Source organism: Jaculus jaculus, chromosome 10 (assembly GCF_020740685.1).
Source record: "Jaculus jaculus isolate mJacJac1 chromosome 10, mJacJac1.mat.Y.cur, whole genome shotgun sequence".
NCBI lineage: Eukaryota > Metazoa > Chordata > Mammalia > Rodentia > Dipodidae > Jaculus > Jaculus jaculus.
In genome coordinates this window covers 103,311,206-103,332,633 of record NC_059111.1, presented here as the reverse complement: position 1 = coordinate 103,332,633, position 21,428 = coordinate 103,311,206, and the positions used below count along the sequence as shown (strand labels likewise).

Below are 21,428 nucleotides of genomic sequence, written 5' to 3'. Positions count from 1 at the left end.
ACAAGTTTCCTTTTACCCTTATTTGTTGCAGCCAGAGCTGCAGGGTTCAGGGGGATAGCAATGCATCAACCAAGAAATTCACAACACTCAATTACACATACAAAAGTTGGGGAACTGGGGATCTCTGTCCAAGCTGGGACAAGAGGCACTGAATCTTGGCCCACAGTGTTTTTATTTCTGTTCTAAGCATGTATCACAAATGGATTATGTCTGCATCACAAATAATGACCTTGACATAATACAGACTGAGTTTTTAGTCTGTGGTTTTTTCGATAATAGATTTGTTTGCTAGGAAGGAATTTGGCTAAGGCAAGCAAAGCGTAGGGCCTGTGGTTAAGATTTAACTTATTTGAGGTAGGAGCAACTGCATTCCTCAACTTACATTAGCATACATGTTTACTTTTGTACAGTTATGCTGTCAGCAACACTGAGACATGACAGGGGTCTCCAACGCTTATACCTACCAACATTTTTTGTTAAATTCAACTTTGAAATAAATCCATTCAAACATCTATGGTCACTCAAGTCTCTGAGAGCCCCATAACTTTGTATTTTCTTCAGTATCCACAAAGCTTGCAGAAGAAAGAGGGAAGGCAAAGTGGAGTCCATACTTCAGCCAGTATGAAAAGATCTGAAACCAAGATGCCATTGCTAATTTAAGATTTCTTACAGTGGAAAAAAGGTCTCACCTGCCTTCAGAAGAGGTAGAAGTAAAAACGACAGAGAGTCTTGATTCTGAAACAGGGGTGACAGTGGCTGGGCTCAAAGGTCTTCCCATATGGAAGTGGGATTACCACCGAGGTTTAACTTAATAGGAATCTGTAAAACAGCAGCTCCTAGTTTCACAGGCTAGAGCTTGAATCCTGAGGGCCCTGCGCACTGACAACAGAATTGGATAGACAAATGCTTGTACTGTGATACTCACACACCCAAATCTCTCACCAAATGCCTTTCTGGGCTTCAATACTATGTGTTCAATTAAGCTATGCTAGTTTTAAAGGTCCTCAGAGAGAGAGCCCAGCTTACCAACCTGTTTCCACACTGGTTTTCTGGCTGTCGTTGCAAAACTAGAACTCTGGTCATGATTCCAAATTGCTAAGTGTTCCAACTAAAATGTACTTTTAAATCCATTCCAATATATGAATAGATGTGTTAAAGCCAGATGGATAAAGCCAGATGCACAGAATGGTGCACGCATCTGGAGTTTATTTGCAGTGGTTGGAGGCCCTGGCATTCTCTCTCTCTCTCTCTTTCTCTCTATCTCTCTGTGTACCTATTTTCTCTCTCTCAAATCAATAAGTAAACAAGAAAACAAACACATAAATATAATATTTTTTAAAAAATATATGCAAATATACACTGTCTTTTATGTATCCTTTGTTTTAAAACCCTAAGTCCATCAAAGAGAAGAGCTTGCATTTCTCTGCACCATTCTTAGATATGTGAGCTCACTTTTCCCTAGTTCTCAATCATATATGACCATCAAGTACTAATTGCAACATATATGTATATATACTCAATTTTGTCTAGAGAAATATTATATCTATTCTTGGACCAAATATATTTTATTTGTTTTAAGGGACTTATAGATGGGAGGTATAGAGGACTTGAATATACATTAACCAGAAGGATTGCTTGGAGACATATTTGACTTCAGTTTTGGCTATTTTCCCTTCTTCTTCCATGATTTCTTTATTAATCTAGTAATTTTACTTAGTTCCAGAAATGTGGGCTGGAGAGATGGCTTAGCGGTTAAGCGCTTGCCTGTGAAGCCTAAGGACCCCGGTTCGAGGCTCGGTTCCCCAGGTCCCACATTAGCCAGATGCACAAGGGGGCACACGCATCTGGAGTTCGTTTGCAGAGGCTGGAAGCCCTGGCGCGCCCATTCTCTCTCTCTCCCTCTATCTGTCTTTCTCTCTGTGTCTGTCTTTCTCCTTCTCCTTCCCCTTCTTCTCTTCTTCCACCCACTTCTCCTCTTCCTCTTCCCTGTCAAGGTCACAGTCTCTTAGAGAATCTCTTCTCCAGTGATAGGGTTGCATGGGATATAGGCTGGATAGCTCTCTCCTGGTATTACCTGAGAATCATTCCAGTGGCTATTGCAGCTTCAGGGCTCCCCATGGGGCCAGAAAAGGCTTTCGCTGGAGTTGTAATGTCACCTTAATTGCTGTCTGCCCACCATGTGTCATGTAATTTCTTCTGTTAGAACTCCACTCTCCATACAAAGCATGTTCTGAAGAACCTGCATAGAAAGAACTATAAATATTTAATCACAGCAATTTAGGAGTGTGTTTCTCAGAAAAGAAGAGCTTTTATTCATTTATTTATTTATTTATTTGGCTCACCAGGATATTTTCAGGAACTTCCTCAAGTGCATTGATATTCCTGTAAGAACCTGACCTATTACATTGTGGGATATGGAAGCAGGAGATTTATAAAAACTGATTTAATACTATAAGCCTCAAATGATTGTCTCAGACACTGAGGGAGAAAGAGTGTGACAGGAAGGGGTAGAGAGACCTTTTGGGTTAGCACATTTTGTCAACTGAAAACATATGAAAGAAAGTGTCATGACTATGGATGTTTGAGAGGAAACATATACTTAAAAATAAGGTGGACCCCAGGCATGGCAGCTCATGCCAACACTCAGGAGATTAAAGTAAGAGGATCATCATGAGTTTGAGGCCAGTCTGGCCTAAAAAATACCAAAAGGTGGACAGGAGGAAAACCCTAGGAACATGTACTTAAAATATTCAGAAGATAATGAAATAGGATAGTTAATAGCTTATGGAAGGATTTTGATTATAGATTAGCCTGGAGATGAAATATGTATAAGAAGCAAGAAAAAGGTCATGAGAATTGGGGTAGTGGCCTTCAGGGGATGAAAAAGAGTGGCATTCTTTTCAGATGAGAACAAGTATAAAATGAAATAAGTTGGGATCTAGGTTCCTGAACAGCCAATGATACACGTGACTTCTTTTTTGCTGGAATAATTGAGGCCTATGGAGCAAGCTAACAAAGCATAGAGGAAGCTTTTGAACTTGATTCTGAGTCAGTCTTCTAAATGACGCTCTGGAAATCCTTCATCAAATACTATTGTGCCTGGGTTTCACTGGCTCTAAGGAGTGTCCCATTGTAGGAGAATCATGGGATTATTCCAGTGACTTAACATAAAGGTGCATCTCCAAGCTCCTACCTTGTGCCCATGTTGAGCAGAGAAAAATGATAAAAATTCAGTATATTCAAATAATAACACAAACCTTGCAGATTAAAATTATTATTGGCATATGTCAAATGGTATTACACTAGATGAATGATTGCTGCCAGATCAGACTACAGTATCTCCACCTTTTGAGATAGATATAATAATTAATTATGATATTTATTTAGAGGGTTTAGGGCTGGAGAGATGGCTTAGCGGTTAAGGCACTCTCCTGCAAAGCGTAAGAACTCAGGTTTGATTCGACTCCCCTATACTGACATAAGCCAGATGCACAAGGTGTCACATATGTCTGAAGTTCGTTTGCAGTGGCTAGAGACCCTAGAATGCAAATAAATTCCCCCCTCCTCTCTCTCTCATAAATAAAAAAACTATAGAGTTTTTAGAAAACAAAATAGATTGAAAATCAGTCAGTTCCCCTGTTCCAGGTATTGTACTTTTCAGTACTTTTAATCATGACCCTTAGTCTGAGAACATTTCAGCAAACAGTGTTCTTTCCTGTCTTTGTGATCCTGTTCCTTGGGGTCAGAGTAAACCAGAATGCATAGACCTGTTGGGAAGTAAGATCAAAACTGGAGACAGAGCTGAGGATCATTCTTGTTATTTGGTCTTTAGGGAGACAATCTAGTTCCTGAAGACAAAATTCCTTTCCCAAACATACCTGTTACAAGGAAATGATGGGTCATACAACAGAGAAGCATGGGCCCAATGCAGGGAGAGGCAGGATGGAGATGTTTGCAACTCCAAATGTTGGGGAAATAAGGGAAGGAAGGGGAAGGACTCAGACCATGAAGTGATCACACACCTCTAATCACACCAAAGGAAGTCTCTTTACTCCAGGATGACTCAGGCAGGGGGCTTTGGTTTAAACGCTCAGGGGTAGCTGAAACTCTGTACTAACTGTTAACAGAGAGTTTGCTTTCTCACTCTTCCCAGAGCCTGCTTCAGTTGTTCAAGACGGTGCCATCCTTCTGATCCAACAGGTTGTGGATGATTGTAAAACCCTTGAAATTGTGGGAATCTACTCACACTTGAATGTTATGACACATCATAACACACACTCTGTCTCTCTCTCTCCCTCCTCTCTCTCTCTCTCTTTGTTATTTCTAACTTGGTTGAGTAAACTGAAATTTGAATATATTCTTTAAATTACGAAATTTGTCGGCATGGTGGCGCACACCTTTAATCCCAGTACTCAGGAGGCAGAGGTGGGAGGATTGCCATGAGTTCGAGGCCACCCTGAGACTACAAAGTGAATTCCAGGTCAGCCTGGGCTAGAATGAGACCCTACCTTGAAAAACAAACAAACAAACAAAAAACAAAAACAGTAAAATATGAAACTTTTTTTAACAAAGGGAAGAATGACTAGTTGCTCCAAATTGCCTGTTTTTAAGTAATCCAGACTTTTCAATGTGTTCGGGTTGTAGATTATTACTAGAAACAATGGCTCATTGTAGGGAATGCTCACTTAGTGAGAGTATGCATGTCAAGGAAATAGTTAACACCATACATGTTTCCTCCCAACTGAAACTAAGATATTAAAATACATTTTTATCACAACCTAAATTATTCCTAACTTGATGTGAAAAATGTTCAGCAGTTTAGTGCAATATATCGAAAGTACATTACAGCTGTAGTGCTAATGTGGAACCTTGCATCACATAAGAAGCAATTAGCTTCAAGTCTGTGCTTATTTTGGTTGGAACTCATCTACAGACATGCCTTGACACCCTGCACTAATCAATCCATTTGCATGTCTAATTAGTAGTCTTTTTATACTTTTTAATTTTAATTAATTTTTATTGTTAATTTATGCATACTGTTGTGCATATGTATGAGGTAGGTGAAGTTCTGATTCACATAGAAAGGGGGTAATGATAAACTTGGCTTAATTAGCATACTTATCATCCTAAATTTTTATCATGTGCTTATGGTGAGTATATTAAAAATTGTTTCTTCTACTTTAGATAAATGGTACATTGTTGTTAATTTTATTCATCCCGCTGTACATTGACACACTATTTATTCTGCTCAGTTACCTCTAACTTTGCATACGTTTACCAGTGTCTCTCCGTCACCAAAACTTCTTTTGAAATTCTTTAATTTTATTCTGAAAATTTTAAACACATTCAAGGTGGTCATGATGGACAGGAAGACCACCAATATCACCATTTCAAAATATAACCCATTTTCAATAATTACCAACTCCTGGCCTCTCTGTTATATCTCTCCCTCACTTTGCCCTTTGCTATGTTATTCTGAATAGCTGCTACCTTATATAAGAGTAGCTAAGCACATTTTACAGCCACTCTGCACATTCTATTTCTGTGAGCCTCATGTCTTTCCTCTTAGTGCTTTCCATTCATAACAGCAGAACTACTCATTGCCTTATAAATATGTCTGATCCTTGTGTGAAATACACTGTGGCAGTTAATTTCTGTTACTTTCTTTCAACCTAGTATATTATCTGCTTCCTGAGTTCTGTCCACAGTGGAGTTTGTGGGCTAACTGGAGTGCACATTTCAGTACTGTGGACTCACTGCTCGCACAGAAGTACAGCGCCGAGTCTCCTGGTTCAGAGGACTGGATTTCCAGGCTGCAGAGTGAGTTTGAGGGATTTTCAACTGCGAAGCGCTCCTTAACCATGTCTATTTGATTAATTACTTTTTGATTCTCAAGGTAAATCAAAAATGTTAACCCTTCATTCTGGCTCTGTTGATACCAAAAAACAGAAGTGTGTCCCTTTTCAGGGCTACAGCTCATCTTTGCTTTCTGTCCTGTGCCTACGACAAGATGTCTTGGGGTTTGGACAATGCTGGCATCTAGATAACCTGGGAAAGAAGGAAGCAGAAGTTATAAACAAAGTTCAGGAGGGACCCTGACAAGGAAATGGCTTGTCTGTCTGAGGGCAAGGAACTCCCTTGTGACCTGAGGACTCACCTGCTCCCAGGAGACAAAGGGCCACACAGCAGAAAAGACAGGCACCCATGGTGGCTCAGAGGGAGGACAAGGATGAGCTGCTCTCATTCCTCATCAGGAACCTCTCCACGGCCTGACCTCTGTGCACTGAAAACTGTCATGGCCACTTCCTGTGACTTCTCAAATCAGTCCATGGTATTGGAAGGAAAGCTTTTTACCCTGAATCAGCAAATACAACTGGTTGATAGAGCATTTATTTAAAAATATTTCTTACCTATTTTAGTAACATAAATATCTTGTCCATTTTATAAAGTTGTGAGACAGTAACAAAACATCTTACTACTATCAACAGTGAGCTCATCAGTGCTATTCTTTCTCTCTCTCTCTTTCTCTTTCTCTCTCTCTCTCCAGTTTTCCCTCCCTTCTTCCTATTTTTACCTTACTATGTAGCCCAGGATGGACTCAATTTTGAACCTCAGTGCCCTGACTGCAGTCATGTACAACCACACAAAGGTCTCTCTCTCTCTCTCTCTCCCCCTCCCTCCCTCCTTCTCTCGTATCTATGTATCTCTGTCTTTCTATTTCTCTTTTCCTATGAGATACTTGACATTATTTACTGATGAGGCTTTGGGAAATGGCCAAAAACTGGCATCTCTTAATGGACCGACACCTGTAGGTTGACTCAGTCAAGATCACTGGATATTAACAAGACGAGATATCAGTATAAGAGAGTTTGGCTAATGTACTTGTCATTTTGATGAGCCCTCTGGTGGTATGTAGATACATAAAAAATAAAATTTATTTATATTTATTTATTTATTTGAGAGCGACAGACACAGAGAGAAATACAGATAGAGGGAGAGAGAGAGAATGGGTGCGCCAGGGCTTCCAGCCTTTGCAAACGAACTCCAGACACGTGCGCCCCCTTGTGCATCTGGCTAACGTGGGACCTGGGGAACTAAGCCTCGAACCGGGGTCCATAGGCTTCACAGGCAAGTGCTTAACCGCTAAGCCATCTCTCCAGCCCAAAAAATAAAATTTATATATAGCATACCATGTTGCAACAACCATGGTTTTTGTGACATAATACCAAAAATTGATTTAAAAAGTCCATGAAGTGCTATCTACAAGTCAGTGCTACCTGGATATTTGAGGAAAACAAGTATCTTTCCTGGGAGAAGTGGGCACGGGAGTGGAAGGCTGGGTGAACACAAAGAAACATGGACGCTTCCCTCACTTTGAGCGCAGGAAAGAAAACTAAGAGGTAGATCTGAATCCAGAATAATCTAATATTCAGGTGTTCCTAAATAAAAACACATGTGGCTGGAGATTGGTGCTCTCAAGGAAGGTCATAACTAGATCATAAATCTATTCTTTCTCTTGTCTTTTCTTTTCTTTTCTTTTTTTTTTTTTTTCAAACCCAGCCTCAGAAAGAGCCAGGCTGATTTTCATAAGAACAGTAAAATCAAGGCAACTGAAATTGGTCCTTGCTGGCTTTCTCACTGTGAAAACTGTGTGAAACGAGAGAGGTGTTGGGCCAGAAGAAAAACAAGCACCAGCAAAACATGTGAGATGGAGAGACAGCGACCCTGGTTCTGGGGTGGGCAAGAGGCTGCTTTGGAATCATAAGCCTGCAATGCCTTGACTTCTCAACCCTCTCCAGAATGTGCCTTATGCTTGCTTCCGTTTAATTTCTGTTGTGTATTTTTTTCCAGCCTAGTGAACCACCTGATTCCTGAATCCTGTCCACAACTGGCTTCCTGTCTTAAGAGGAATGCACATTTTAGCGCTGTGGACTGGCTGCTTGCACAGAAGTATGGGCAGAGTCTCCTAGGTCAGCGGACTGGATTTCCAAGTGCGGAGTGAGTCTGCGGGCCATTCAGCTGAGAAGTGCTCTTTCGCCGTGTCTATTTGATTAAGAGGCGTTTTATCCCAAAGGTAAATCAGGAATGTGATCTCTTCGTCCTTGCTTTGTTGATACCAATAAACGACAGCACGTCCCTTTTCAGGCCTACAGCTCATCTTCACATTCTGTCCTTCACTTCCACTAGATGTCTGGGGTCTGGATAACTTTGGAATCCAAACGTTCTGGAAGAGAAGTAAGCAGAAGACACGAGCAGAGCCCAGGAGGCATTCTGATGAGGAAAGGCTTGTCATACGGGGATGGCAATCTCAGGACCAGGATTTTCCTTGTGAACTCAAGACTCACCTGCCCATAGGAGACACAATCCAGTATAGCGGAGGATCCCGGCAGCCATGGTCACACTGAGGCAGCAAGAGTCTGAGTGATTTTAATTCTGCCCGGGCACTTGCTGTCATGTGATCCCTTGCAGACTCCATCATGACGTTACTACTTCCTGTTCCTGCCAAAACACTTCATGGCATCAGAAGAAAAGCTTTTGCTCAGCTCAGGAAAGATGACAGCTATTTGATATTTCATTCGTTCAAAAGTATTTTATATCTATTTTGCTCATATGAATAATACATACATATCTTGAAAAAAGTCTTTAACAGAATAAAGTGTACAACTATGATATTACTGCTGTTTATTACTTACATTCAACTAGGGATACTCTTCTAGGTCTCTCTCCATCTTTTGCTGTCATTTCCATTCTTATTCTCCCTCTTTCCCTCCCTCTCTCTCCCTCCCTTTCTCTCTCTCTCTCTCTCTCTCTCTCTCTCTCTCTCTCTCTATATATATATATATATATATATATATATATATATATATACACATACATACATATATATGTATGTATGTATATATGTATGTATGTATATATGTATGTATATATATACACATATATACATATATACATATGTATGTATATGCATGTATGTATGTAAGTAAGTATATATATACACACGTCTTCCTAGGGAGTCCAGACTAGCCTCATATTCGCAATTATCCTGCCTCAGCCTTTCTATTGCTGGGAATAAAGACCTACACAGCAACAGCTTTCTCTTTATTTCCATCTCTACTTCTTTACCTTTCCTACTGAATTCTTTTTCTTTTAATTGTTTTTTTCTCAATTTTTATTAATATTTTCCATGATTATAAAAAGATCCCATGGTAATACCCTCCTCACCCCACTTTCCCCTTTGAAATTCCACTCTCCATCACATCCCCTCCCCATCTCCATCAGTCTCTCTTTTATTTTGATGTCATGATCTTTTCCTCTTATGATGGTCTTGTGTAGGCAGTGTCAGGCACTATGAGGTCATGGATATCCAGGCCATTTTGTGTCTGGAGGAGCACGTTGTAAGGAGTCCTACCCTTCCTTTGGCTCTTACATTCTTTCTGCCACCTCTTCCGCATTAGACCCTGAGCCTTGGAAGGTGTGATCGAGATGTTACTCGGTACTCTAGTCACTTCTTTCTAGCACCATGATACTTTCTGAGTCGTCCCAAGGTCACTGCCATCTGAAAAGAGAAGATTCTCTACCCAAAATTATCATAGCCTCCTTTATTTTAAAACTCACATCCCGCAAGAAAGAGATTCTAAAATCTCTTGATCCTGTTTGCACTGCTGGACTAGAGCAGCCTCGATCCCTGGGTAATACCATGACGGGAATATGAGGAAGTCCAGGGATGTGAGCCCAACGTCTGTGCACTTCCATGGATGACTAAACATGCAGACAGTGATTTCAAAGAACATTCTGATAATATGTAGATGGATAAATGAAAACAAACACGTACTAACTTAACTATATAACAATATAAAGTTAATATTAAGGTCTACAAAACATTGTATGTAAGTGCTTCCATGATGGAATTCAATTCAAAGAAACTAAATTCTTTCCTAGAAGAAGTGGGTTGGGTTATACCGTGCATCATTTAGAAGTGACAGACTAAGGAAATACACAGAAACATGGAGCGGTTCAGTCACATTGAGACCTGGGGGAAATGCATGGGGCAAAACTACATAGTAATATGAAAACATTTATGTGGATTTAAAAACACACATGTGGCTAGACTTTGGTTCTCCTTCAGAAAGCCATGGCCGGGTCATCACAAATGCATATCTTCTCTTAACATTCTAACCCCAGGCTCATCAAAACACAATTGAGCCTTATCAGTTTGGTGGGATGATAGGAACCAAATTTGTGGGTGTGTGCATGCATGTGTGCATGAATGCATGTATGTACACATGCTCTCAGGGATGTGGGGACCCAAATAACCACGTGTGTTTGGGTGCCAGAGATCAGTGTCGATGTCTTCCTCAGTCACATGACTCCTTATTTGAGATGGCGTCTCTCACTGACCAGCTCATCTATGTTGCTAAACTAGCTAGTCAGCACGCTCCAGGGATCCTCTTGTTACGGCGGTCTCCTCACCACTGCACACACATCACCATAAGTGGCTTTAACAGAGAGGGAGGGTGCTGGAAATCTCGACTCAGGTCATCATGTATGTGGGGCAAGCATTTTACTAAGTGATCTACACCTATTTGATTAAAAAGCTGTTGATTCAGAACAGAAATTATGATTTTCATGTCTTTGTTCTGGTTCTGTTGTGACCATTCATTATCTGGGCTACAGCTCATCTTCACGTTCTGTCCTTTGTCCATGACCAGATGACTTGGGATATGAATAAGTTTGGCATCAAAATATCCTGGAAGAAAAGGAAACAGAAGACATGAACAGAGCCCACGAAGGATCCTCACAAGGAACAGCTTGTACCAGGGAATGCCCAATCTCAGGAGCAGAATTTCCTTTGTGAGCTCAGGACTCACCTGTTTCCAGGAGACAAAATTCAACATAGCAGAGGGTACTGCCAACTATGGTCACACCAAGGCAGCACCAGTATGAGGTGTTCTAATTCTGCGCAGGAAGCTTGCTGCGCTGTGGTCCCTTACAGACTCTCTCTTAATATGACTGCTTCCTGTCATGTAAGACACTTCATGATACCAGGAGGAAAGCTTTTCCCTAAATCAGTCAATACAACTATTTGATATTTCATTTTAAGCTATTTTGTATCTATTTTAGTAACATAAGCAGCATGACAAATATTTTAAAATGACATAAAATAAGCAACAACAGAATGAAAATATATAAATGCTGCTGGATCATGCTTATACTAATAATCCCTTAGTGGTATTTTTCTCTTGGTCTATCATCTTTTCCTCTTTCTTTCTCTCCCTATCTTTCCCTCTCTCACTTTCACTCTTGCTCTTGAACTCTATCTCAGGTTTTTAAGAGGTAGCTGAGGCTAGACTAGTACTTACTTCATAGCCTAGACTTGCTCTGCCTTCAATCCTCCTGATTCAGGACTCTATTGCCAAGATTAGGGTCCCCTGCCTCACCCTTCTCATTGCTGGGATTAAAGACCTGCACCACCACAACAGCTTCCTCTCATTTCTATATCATGATTTCTCTCTGTCTTCTTTTCTGTTAAGTCCTTGGTATCATTTATTATTTATTTTTTTAATATTTTATTTATTTATTTATTTATTTGACAGAGAAGGAGAGAGAGAGAGAGAGAGAGAGAGAGAGAGAGAGAGAGAGAGAGAATGGGTGTGCCAGGGCCTCCAACCACTGCAAAAAAGAACTCCAGATATGTGTGCCCCCTTGTGCATTTGGCTAACATGGGTCTTGGAGAATTGAACCTGGGCCCTTTGGCTTTGCAGGCAAATGCCTTAACTGCTAAGCCATCCCTCCAGCCCTTATTCATTATTTCTTGAATCATCCTCTACACCTTTATAAACACCTGATGATGTCTTGGTAGTAAGCAAGAGATTCTGGAATCTATGGAACATAATGACACTATGAGATTAACCTGCATTACTGGATAATGATGATGAGACATTAGGATGGGGAGAAATGTTTATTTACTATGATGTGCGAATAGAAACTTGTAATTTTGAAGTTGAATGTTATTATGTAGATACATAGAATATATATGAGGTGTGCCGTGCCTTAATTAACATGATTTTGGACATATAATACAATGAAGTGATTGTAAAGGGCCATGAAGTGCCCATGTGTGTTTCAATACTAGCTGAGGACTGGAGGAAAATTGGTAACTTTTCTGGAAGACCTGAAAATGGAGCACTTAGGTAGCGTTTAGAAGAGACAGACTGGGTCAACACACAAAAACATGGAATGTCAAATGTTGTTAAACTTCCTCAACATTTCTTCACTCAATGGTCACCTTTTGCTCTCATTCTATAATGTCCATCTTGTAAAATAATAGTATCCAATTCTTGGCTGTCTGATGTTCCACTGTGCCCCTCTCTTCCTGAAGCGCACGAGGCTGTGGGTGACATGGACCCATGACAGAACCAGAATCATCTATATGAAGACAACTGGATCCTTTCCTGTAGACTCATGACTTTGCCTCTTGCATCTGCTCCTGTCTCTACTTGTTGGTTGATTTCTGAACGAATAAAATGAACTGATTTTATATTTAAAAACCACATGGAACATTTCAGTCACTTTGTTGTTGGTTGCCCTATTTGTTGTTGGTTGATTTCTGAATGAATAAAATGAACTGATTTTATATTTAAAAAACCCCATGGAATATTTCAGTCACTTTGAACTCAGGGGAAAATGTTAGGGGCAAAATTATTACCTTAAGAAGACAATATTCCATGGGATTTTGTGCACATACACAAATGGCTAAAGCTGGGCGCACCCTGAGAAGGTCATAGCTGGGTCACGAACCGCTTCTCTCTTAAGATTTTAAACAAGCTCAGAGAGCCAGACTGATCTTTGTTAGCCTGTTGGAATTAAGTCAACTGAATCAATGATGCCCGCTGACCATCTTAGTCTCCTCATGAAGAATAGAGGAAAGGAGAGGTTCACAGGGAGGAAAGCACAGAGCAGACAAAAGAGAAAATTGTGAGATGGAGAACAACTATCTTGAGGGGCTTTTTGCAAAATTGCTATCCCATAACTTCCTGACTTTTAAACACTTCAAGCCCTGTGAGAAATCGTCTGTGGCTTACACTAGCTCCAGTTAATTTCTCTTATGTTCTTCCAGCCTAGTGAACCACCTGCTTCCTGAATCCTGTCCCCAGTGGGGTTTGTGAACTGACAGGAATGCACATTTCAGCGCTGTGGACTGACTGCTTGCACAGAAGTACAATGCTGAGTTTCCAGGTTCAGAGGACTGGATTTCCAGGGTGCAGAGTGATTCTGAGGGCCATTCAGCTGAGAAGCGCTCCCTGACCATGTCTATTTGATTAACAATTTTTCGATTCTGAAAGTAAATCAAAAATGTGAGCTCTCTGTCCTGACTCTGTTGATACCAGTAAACAGCATTGTGTCCCTTTTCAGGGGTACAGCTCAGGTTGGCCCTCTGTCCTTTGCCTTTGACCAGATGTCTTGGCATCTGAATAACGTTGGCATCGAAATATCCTGGGAGAGAAGAAAACAGAGACCATGAATGGAGTCCAGGAAAGATCTCAACAAGGAAGAGATTTGCATATGGGGTTAAAAATTTCAGGTCCAGGATTTCTTTGTGAGGTCAGGACTCACCTGCCCCCAGGAGACAAAGTGAGACATAGCAGAGAATCCTGGCAGCCATGGTCACACTGCAGTAGCAGACGTTCGAGGGGTTTTGATAACAACCTCCCTGTGATGTGAGCCCCTGCACACTGCGTCATGAGGTCACTGCTTCCTGTCACTGAGAAGACAGTTCACGTTTATCAGAGAGAATGCTTTCTTCTAGCTCGGGAAACAAAACTATTTGATGTTTCATTTATTGTAAAGTATTATGTATCTATTTTGCTATTATAAACAATACTTATATGTTTTGAAAGCTCATAAAAAGAATAAAAGATGTTAACATGTTATGGCTGAATATTGCTTATCTGTATTAACTCAATCTGTATTAACTCTAGCTCTCTCTCTGTCTAGTTTTTCCTCTACCTTGCTCTTACTGTAACCCTCATTCCTTTTCATTCTTTACTATGCAGAACATTTAGCCTCAAACTTGGAATCATCCTGCCTCAGCCTCCCCACTGCTGGTAATACAGACCGATAATACAACCCAATTCTTTCTGTCATCTCTGTTTTCCATTTCTACCATCTCTCATCCTTTCCCATTAAATTCGTTTTTCATTACTTAATTTGTCGTGGGCTTCTTTGTTTTGCTGGTATTTTGTGAGAGACTTAGAGCTTCTAAAATAGATTTAATCATTTTTAAAGCATTTAAAAAATCTTTAAAATTTTATTTATTTATTTGAGAGAAAGAGAGTGCGTATGGGCATATCAGGGCCTCCAGCCACTGTAAACAAACTCCAGATGTATACACCACCTCGTGCATCTGGCTTATGTGGTTCCTGGGGAATCGAACCTAGGTCCTTTGGCTTTGCAGGCAAATGCCTTAACTGCTAAGCTATCCCTCTCGCCCCAGATTTAATCTTCTTGCATTGTGAAATGCTTGTGCTACTCTATGTTTGGCTGGAGACTTACACAGCAGTTTTGAAGAATGCTCAGGTAGCATGTAGATATAGAAAGGAAAGCGTGCATGCAATGCGCCCCTCAACTACCCTGTTTCTAGCTATGTAACAGCATAAAGTGATCTTAAAGAAGATCTACAAAGTGCTTAGCATGAGTGTTTCAATGCTGCCATTAAATGCAAGGAAAATGAATTTCTGAAAGAAGGGGCCAGATCATACTGTGCATCATTTAGAAGCCATAGACTAGGGCAGCACACAGAAACGTGGTGCTTTGCTTACTTTGAGATCGGGAAGGAAATGTAAGGGGCAAATTTACAACAATAACAAAATAAAATTTGCATTATTTGAAGATACATATGTGGCTGGAGTTGGTGCTCTCTGAGAAGAGCATGCCTGGATCATCACAAATCCATTTCTTTTCTTGAGATTTCAAATTTAGCCTCAAATGGATTGATTGTTAGTAGTGTAATAAGATGATGCCAATGAATTTGTGCTATCTCCCTCTCTCTCCCTCTCTCTTGTGTGTATGTTCTGATGTGGGTGGGTCCACATGTGTGTCGGTCTATGTACTTATAAGCACATGGGCTTGGGAGCCAGTGTCTTCCTCAATTGCTCTCAATCTTATTAGTTATGACAGGATCATGGACTGAAACGAGAGCTCACAGATTCAGCAAAGGTTACGATCCAACAAGCCCAAGGCTCCTCCAGTCTCTGCCTTCGCCTCAACCCTGTGGCGGGAGCCTCACGTGGGTGCCAGGGATCTAAACTCTGGGCCTCATACTTGATTGCATAGCAAGTAACTCAGATTTCTCTCCCCAGCCCCTTAAATTTATGATCTTGGTGTGCCACCCCGTTCTTATCATGAGGACAGGGTGAAAGGAGAAAGAATGGGTGCAGGGAGAGAAAAGCATAAAGCAGACAAAAAGGAGGGAAATGTGAGCTGGAGGGCAGCCAACCTGAGGGGCTGTTTCAGAATTGACATCGGCTGACTTCGTGCTTTATGAGCCCCTCCACCTGTGTGAACTCTGCTGCTGTCCCCTACCCTAGCCCCAGTGAATTTCTGTGACTTGCTTCCGACCTCATGCCTCACCTACTTCCTGAGTCCTGTCCACAGCGAGGTTTGTGCACCGAGAGGAAGGCACATTTCAGCGCTGTGGACTCACTGCTCGCACAGAAGTACAGCGCCGAGTCTCCTGGTTCAGAGGACTGGATTTCCAGACTGCAAGGTGAGTTGGAGGGACATTCAGCTGAGAATCGCTCCTTGACCATGTCTATTTGTTCAATAATATCTTGGTTCAGAAAGTAAATGAAAAATCTGAATTCTTTGTCCGGGCTCTGCTGATACCAATAAACAGCAGTGTGGCCCTTTGCAGGGCTGCAGCTCATCTTGGCTCTCTGTCCTTTGCCTTTGACCAGATGTCTTGGGAGCTGGATAACATCGGCATCAAAATATCCTGGAAGAAGAGAAGGAAACAGAAGATATGAACAGGACCCAGGAGGAATCCTATCAAGGAAGAGGTTTATATCTTGACATGTCAGTCTCAGGTCCAGAAGTTTCCTTCTGAGCTCAGAACTCACCTGCCCCCAGAAGACAAAATGTGATGTAGCTGAGAAACCTGGCAGCCATGGTCACAGTGGAGCTTCCAACATGTCAGCGATTTATTTCTGCCTAGCAACCTCGCTGTGACATCATCCAATTACAGACACAGTCCAACAATGTTAATGCTTCCTGTTACTGCCAAAACACTTCATGGTATCTGTTGCAGTCAGGTTTGCGTGGCTGGTAGAAATCACCCAGCCAAGAGCAGCTTGTGGGAACAAAAGAGATTTATTTTGGATTACAGGCTCAAGGGGAAGCTCCACGATAGCAGGGGAAATGATGGTATGAGCAGAGGGTGGACATCACCCCCTGGCCCACATTAGGTGGACAATAGCAATAGGAGAGTGTACCAGGCACTGGCAAAGGGACACTGGCTATAACACCCATAAACCTGCCCCCAACAATACACTGACTCCAAGAGATTTTAACTCCCAAATCTCCATCAGCTGAGAACCTCACATTGAGAACACCTAAATTTATGGGGGACACCTGAATCCAACCACCACAGTAACAGAAATAAAACTTCACCCAGTTCAGAAAATACAACTATTTTCTATGTCATTCATTCATTCTAAAGTATTTTGTAGCTTATTTTACTAATATAAACAGCCAAAGAACTATTTGAAAAGTCATAAAATCAGCAATAATAGGTGAAAATAGCTTAATACTGCAGGATTATGCTTACATTCTTAATGCATTAATGATAGTCTCTCTGTGTGTCTTCCTCTCTTTGACACTGGATTTTGAAATATAGCACAGGCTGGCCTGGGAATTAATTTATAAACCAGACTCTTCTTGAACTTCCATGCCCTTGCCTTAGCCTTCTCAATGTCAAAATCAGATTGCCCTCGTGGCTGAGATTAGAGATCTGTACCACCATAACAGCCTGCTCTCATCTCCGTTTTTCCATCTCTACCTCTCCATGTCTCCTTTCCCATTATGTACTTGTTAACATTTATTTTTTCTTAAGTTAACTTCTACACATCTATGATGAAAATGCTGATGTCTGGGGAGTAGCAAGATATTCAGAAATCTATATAATCTTCTAGCATTGCGAGACTATATTAACCTAGATCACCGAATAATGTTTTGATTATAGAAGATAGATGGGGGAAAAAAGATTTTGTACTTTAATATGGGACCAGAGACTTACAAAGGCACTCTGAAGTTCCTCTGTTATTCTATAGATGTATAAAATATATATGTGCAATACATCATGTCTCAACAATCATGGTCTTGGATATATGATACTGAAAAGTGATTATAAAGTTCCATGCAGTGCTATGTATAAGTGTTTCAGTACTAATGGGGTATTGAAGGAAAATCGGGTTCTTTTTGGGAAGAAATGGCAATGGAGTGCAGTGTATCATTTAGATGTAACACACTGGGTCACGTACAGAAACATGGAATGTTTCAGTCACTTTGAACTCAAAAGGAGCATGTAAGGGGTGAAATTGAAGCCATGATAAAATAAAATTTAAGAGACTTTATAAAAATACGTAAGTGGCTCGTGATGGGCTCTCCTTGAGAAGGTCATAGCTGGATCACAAATCCATTCTCTCTGGAGGAGATTTTTTGACAGGCTCAGGGATGGGCAGGCTGATCTTTGTCAGCATGCGATAATTACGCCGTCTGAATCCACAGTCCTCGCTGGCCATCTATGCCCACCACGAAGACCGATGAAGGAAGGAGAGGGGTGCTCAGGAAGAGAAAGGCACAAAGTAGTCACAAGAAGAGAAAAACATGAGGTTGGAAGCAGCTGTCCAAAGAGGCGTTCCAGAGCTGCCACCCCATGACTTCCTGACTCCTGAACACCTCCAGCCCTGTGGGAAATGTGCCGTGGCTTACCCTCGCTCCAGAGAATTTCTGTTACTTTCTTCCAACATGCATCGCCTGCTTCTTGAGTCCTGCCCGCTACAGGGCTCGTGCGCAGGCAGGAATGCGCATCTCTATGCGGTCCAGGGATGGCTGGGACAAGTGCAGTGCAGTCTCTAGGTGCAGAAAGCAGGATTTCCAGGCTGTAGAGCGAGTTTGAGGGACATTCAGCTGAGAATTGCTCCTTGACCATGTCTATTTGATCAAGAAGTTGTTGACTCTGAAAGTAAATCAAAAATTGAAGCTCTTTGTTCTGGTTCTATTGATGCCAATAAACAGCAGTGTGTCCCTCCCTATTCAGGGCCACAGATCAGCTTTGTCTTCTGTCCCATGCCTTTGACCGTATGTCTTGGAATCTGGATGACATTAGCATCAAAATATCCTGGAAGAGAAGGAACAGAACCCAGGAGGGATCCTCACAAGGAAAGGTTTTGATCTGTGGTTGACAATCTCAGGGTTTCCTTGTGAATTCAGGACTCACCTGCCCCCAGGAGACAAAATGAGACATAGCAGAGGATTTTGGCAGCCATGGTCACAACGAGGCACAGAAGTATGAGGGTTTTTAATTGTGCATAGCAACCTTCCTGTGACATGTGTCCCTTGCATACCGGGTCATGATGTTATTTCCTCCTGTTATTATACAACACCTCATGGTATCAGAAGGAATTCTTTCTCCTAGCTCAAGAAAAATAGCTATTGATGGTTTATTCACTTAAAAGTGTTTTATGTCTATTTTAGCAACATGAATGCCACATAAATGTTTTGAAAAGTGAAAATTTCTTAATGCTGGTGAATAATGCTCACTCTCTTAATCCATTAATGATATTCTCTCTCTCTCTGTCTCTCTCCCACTCTCTCTGTCAGCACAGATCTTTCGTATATAGTACAGCTCAGCCTGAAACTTACTTTGAAGCTCAGACTCACCTTGAACTTTGCTCCCCCTTACTCAGCCTCCTCATAGCTAGGATGAGAGAACAGCACCACCAAATAGCTTTCTCTCAATTTCTACATCTCCCCTCTAGTGCTATGTGACTCATTTTCCCTTGGTGCCACTTATTTTTACCGAAGATATCAGCCTTATCTTTAGGTGAAAATTGATGATATTGTGGGAGAAAGCAGAATATTCTAAAACCTATCCAAGGTACTAGCATTGTCAGTCTACAGTAACCTGTAACGGTGGATGATGTTGAGGGGATATGAGGAGAAAGGTTTATGTAGCTTGAAGTCGTACCAAAGGCTTATACAGGAATTTTTCAGGGCTTTCAGTTAATGTGGTGATGCAATACATATATATGTATATGTGTGCATATATATATATATATATGTATATATATATATGTATATATATGGTATGTTATGTTTCAATAATCTGATTTTGGATATCAATACAATAAAGTGATTATAGAGGTCTGTGACATGCTAGGTATAAGTGTTTCAATACTAGCAGGAGACTGGATGGAGAATGAAGATGGGTTTCTTTTATGGAAGAAGTGGGTTGGGTTCTACTGTAAATCACATAGAAATGTCACACTGGGTGAATATACACAATCAGCCAGTGTTTCACTTACTTTGTGCTCAGGAGGAAACTTTAAGGGGCAAAATTACACCCATGATAACATAACACGTGGTTTTATGTATGTACCCATGTGACCAGAGCTGTTTGCTCCCTGAAAAGGTCATATCTGGATCACAAATCCCTTCTCCCGTGAGGTTTTTGTACAGTCTCAGAGACATCCAGGCTAATCTTTGCCTGCACGTTGGAGTGATGCCAATGGAGCCTGTTAGCCTTGCTGACCATCTTATTTTTAGCCTGTATGCTGGGTGAAAAGAAACTGAATGTTCAGAAAAAGAAATCATGAAGCAGAAACAAAGAGGAAGGAAATGAGAGCTAGACAGGAAGCCATCCCAGACCTGCCCAGTAAGGCTGCTTCGAAGTCACCCACCTGCCACTCCTTGACTTCAAAGCCCCTCTCCGTGTGAACTACGCGGAGTCTTACACTAGTGCCCGCTGATTTCTGTTACTTTCATCCAACCTCTCGCCCCGCCCGCTGCCCGAGTCCTGTCCACAGCGGGTTTGTGTACGGGCAGGAGTGCACACTTCAGCGCTGTGGACAACCTGCTCGCACAGAAGTACAGCGCCGAGTCTCCCTGTTCAGAGGACCTGATTTCCAGGCTGCAAGGCGAATTTGAGGGACATTCAGCTGAGAATCGCTCCTTGACCATGTCTATTTGTTCCATAAGTTTTCCACTCAGAAAGTAAATCAAAAATTTCATTGTTTTGTTCTGGCTCTGTTGATACCAGAAAATAGTGTCATGCCCCTGTTTAGGGCTACAGATCATGCTGGCCTTCTGTCCTTTGCCCTTGACCAGATGTCTTGGAGTCTGGATAACTTTGGCATCAAAATAGTCTGGAAGAGAAGGAAACGGGAGATGTGAACAACATCTAAGAGAAGCGAACTTGAGAGTGAAAAAGGCTTTGATCTGAGGCTGGGAGCCCTAGACAATGATTCTCCTTTCATTCTCAGACTCACCTGCCCCTAGGAGACAAAGGGCTATGCAGCAGAGCACGCTTGGGCTCATGGTGCTGTGGATGTAGTGACAGGCTTGCACATCAACACCCTTCCAGTGACGTGACCCCTTTCCGATTTGTCATCATCATGTCACTACGATGTGTAACTGGCAATGCACTTCATGGTGCGGGAAGGAAATCTATATCTTAATGTGGTTAAAAAAATAGCTTGCCATATTATGTGTTTTATGAATTTGAATTAAAAAATAAAAACATATAGCATTAAAACAGCATACTATTACTAAATAATATCTTAAGTAGTAATGATTTAATGATAGTTATTGAATAGCCCTGTCTTTTTTCTATAAATAAATATATAAATACAAATATAGGGATATGGTTTGTGTGTGTGGTATGTTATCTTTTAAAATTTTTACTTTTTAAATATTTGTATGTATTAGCAACCATGGAGAGGGAAAGAAAGAGAGAGCCAGCAAACAAACTCCAGAAGCATGCACTACTTTGTGCATCTGGCTTTATACAGGTACTGAGGAATTAAACCCGGATTGTTAACCTTTGCAGGCAAGCGCCCTAACCACTGAGTTATTTCTCCAGTCCTTCTTTTATTTTTTTTTTAAGGTGATACTCTTCTATCCCATCTTCCCTGCCCCCATTCAACTGAAGTCCCTTCTCAGTGGGGTTATTGGCATTCACTGTGGGGTCCTCAAGGCCTCAGTCAGTGTATGGGGCGGGGGATGGTGCCTCAAGCTAATCTCACCCACTCCGAGGTTCTTACAATCTTTCTGCCCCTTCTTCCTCAATGCTCCCTGAGCCTTGGTGGACATGAGACATGTTCTTTTCGATTAAGTATTCTTTGCAGCTGTCTTTTAACTTTTAAAAA

The 21,428-nt window shown here is 41.3% G+C and overlaps 1 long non-coding RNA gene and 2 gene segments (V, D, J or C); 1 reads left to right on the top strand and 2 right to left on the bottom strand.

Moving 5' to 3' along the window:
• LOC101613727 overlaps positions 1-18,548 on the bottom strand; it is a 98,146-nt gene extending 79,598 nt beyond the window's left edge. Inside the window, 3 exon segments of the C gene segment in view lie at positions 3,862-3,878; positions 15,707-15,997; positions 18,500-18,548. Coding sequence covers positions 3,862-3,878; positions 15,707-15,997; positions 18,500-18,548 — 357 coding nt within the window.
• Positions 7,585-8,568, top strand: LOC123464009. The gene is made up of 3 exons (XR_006639303.1): positions 7,585-7,703; positions 7,852-8,074; positions 8,188-8,568. It is a non-coding gene; the product is annotated as an uncharacterized LOC123464009 (long non-coding RNA).
• Positions 18,549-20,016: 1,468 nt separating the features above from the next.
• On the bottom strand, positions 20,017-20,598 carry LOC123463985. The segment is given in 2 exon segments: positions 20,017-20,426; positions 20,550-20,598. Coding segments are annotated over 2 exon segments (459 nt in total).
• Between the last annotated feature and the right edge of the window lie 830 nt (positions 20,599-21,428).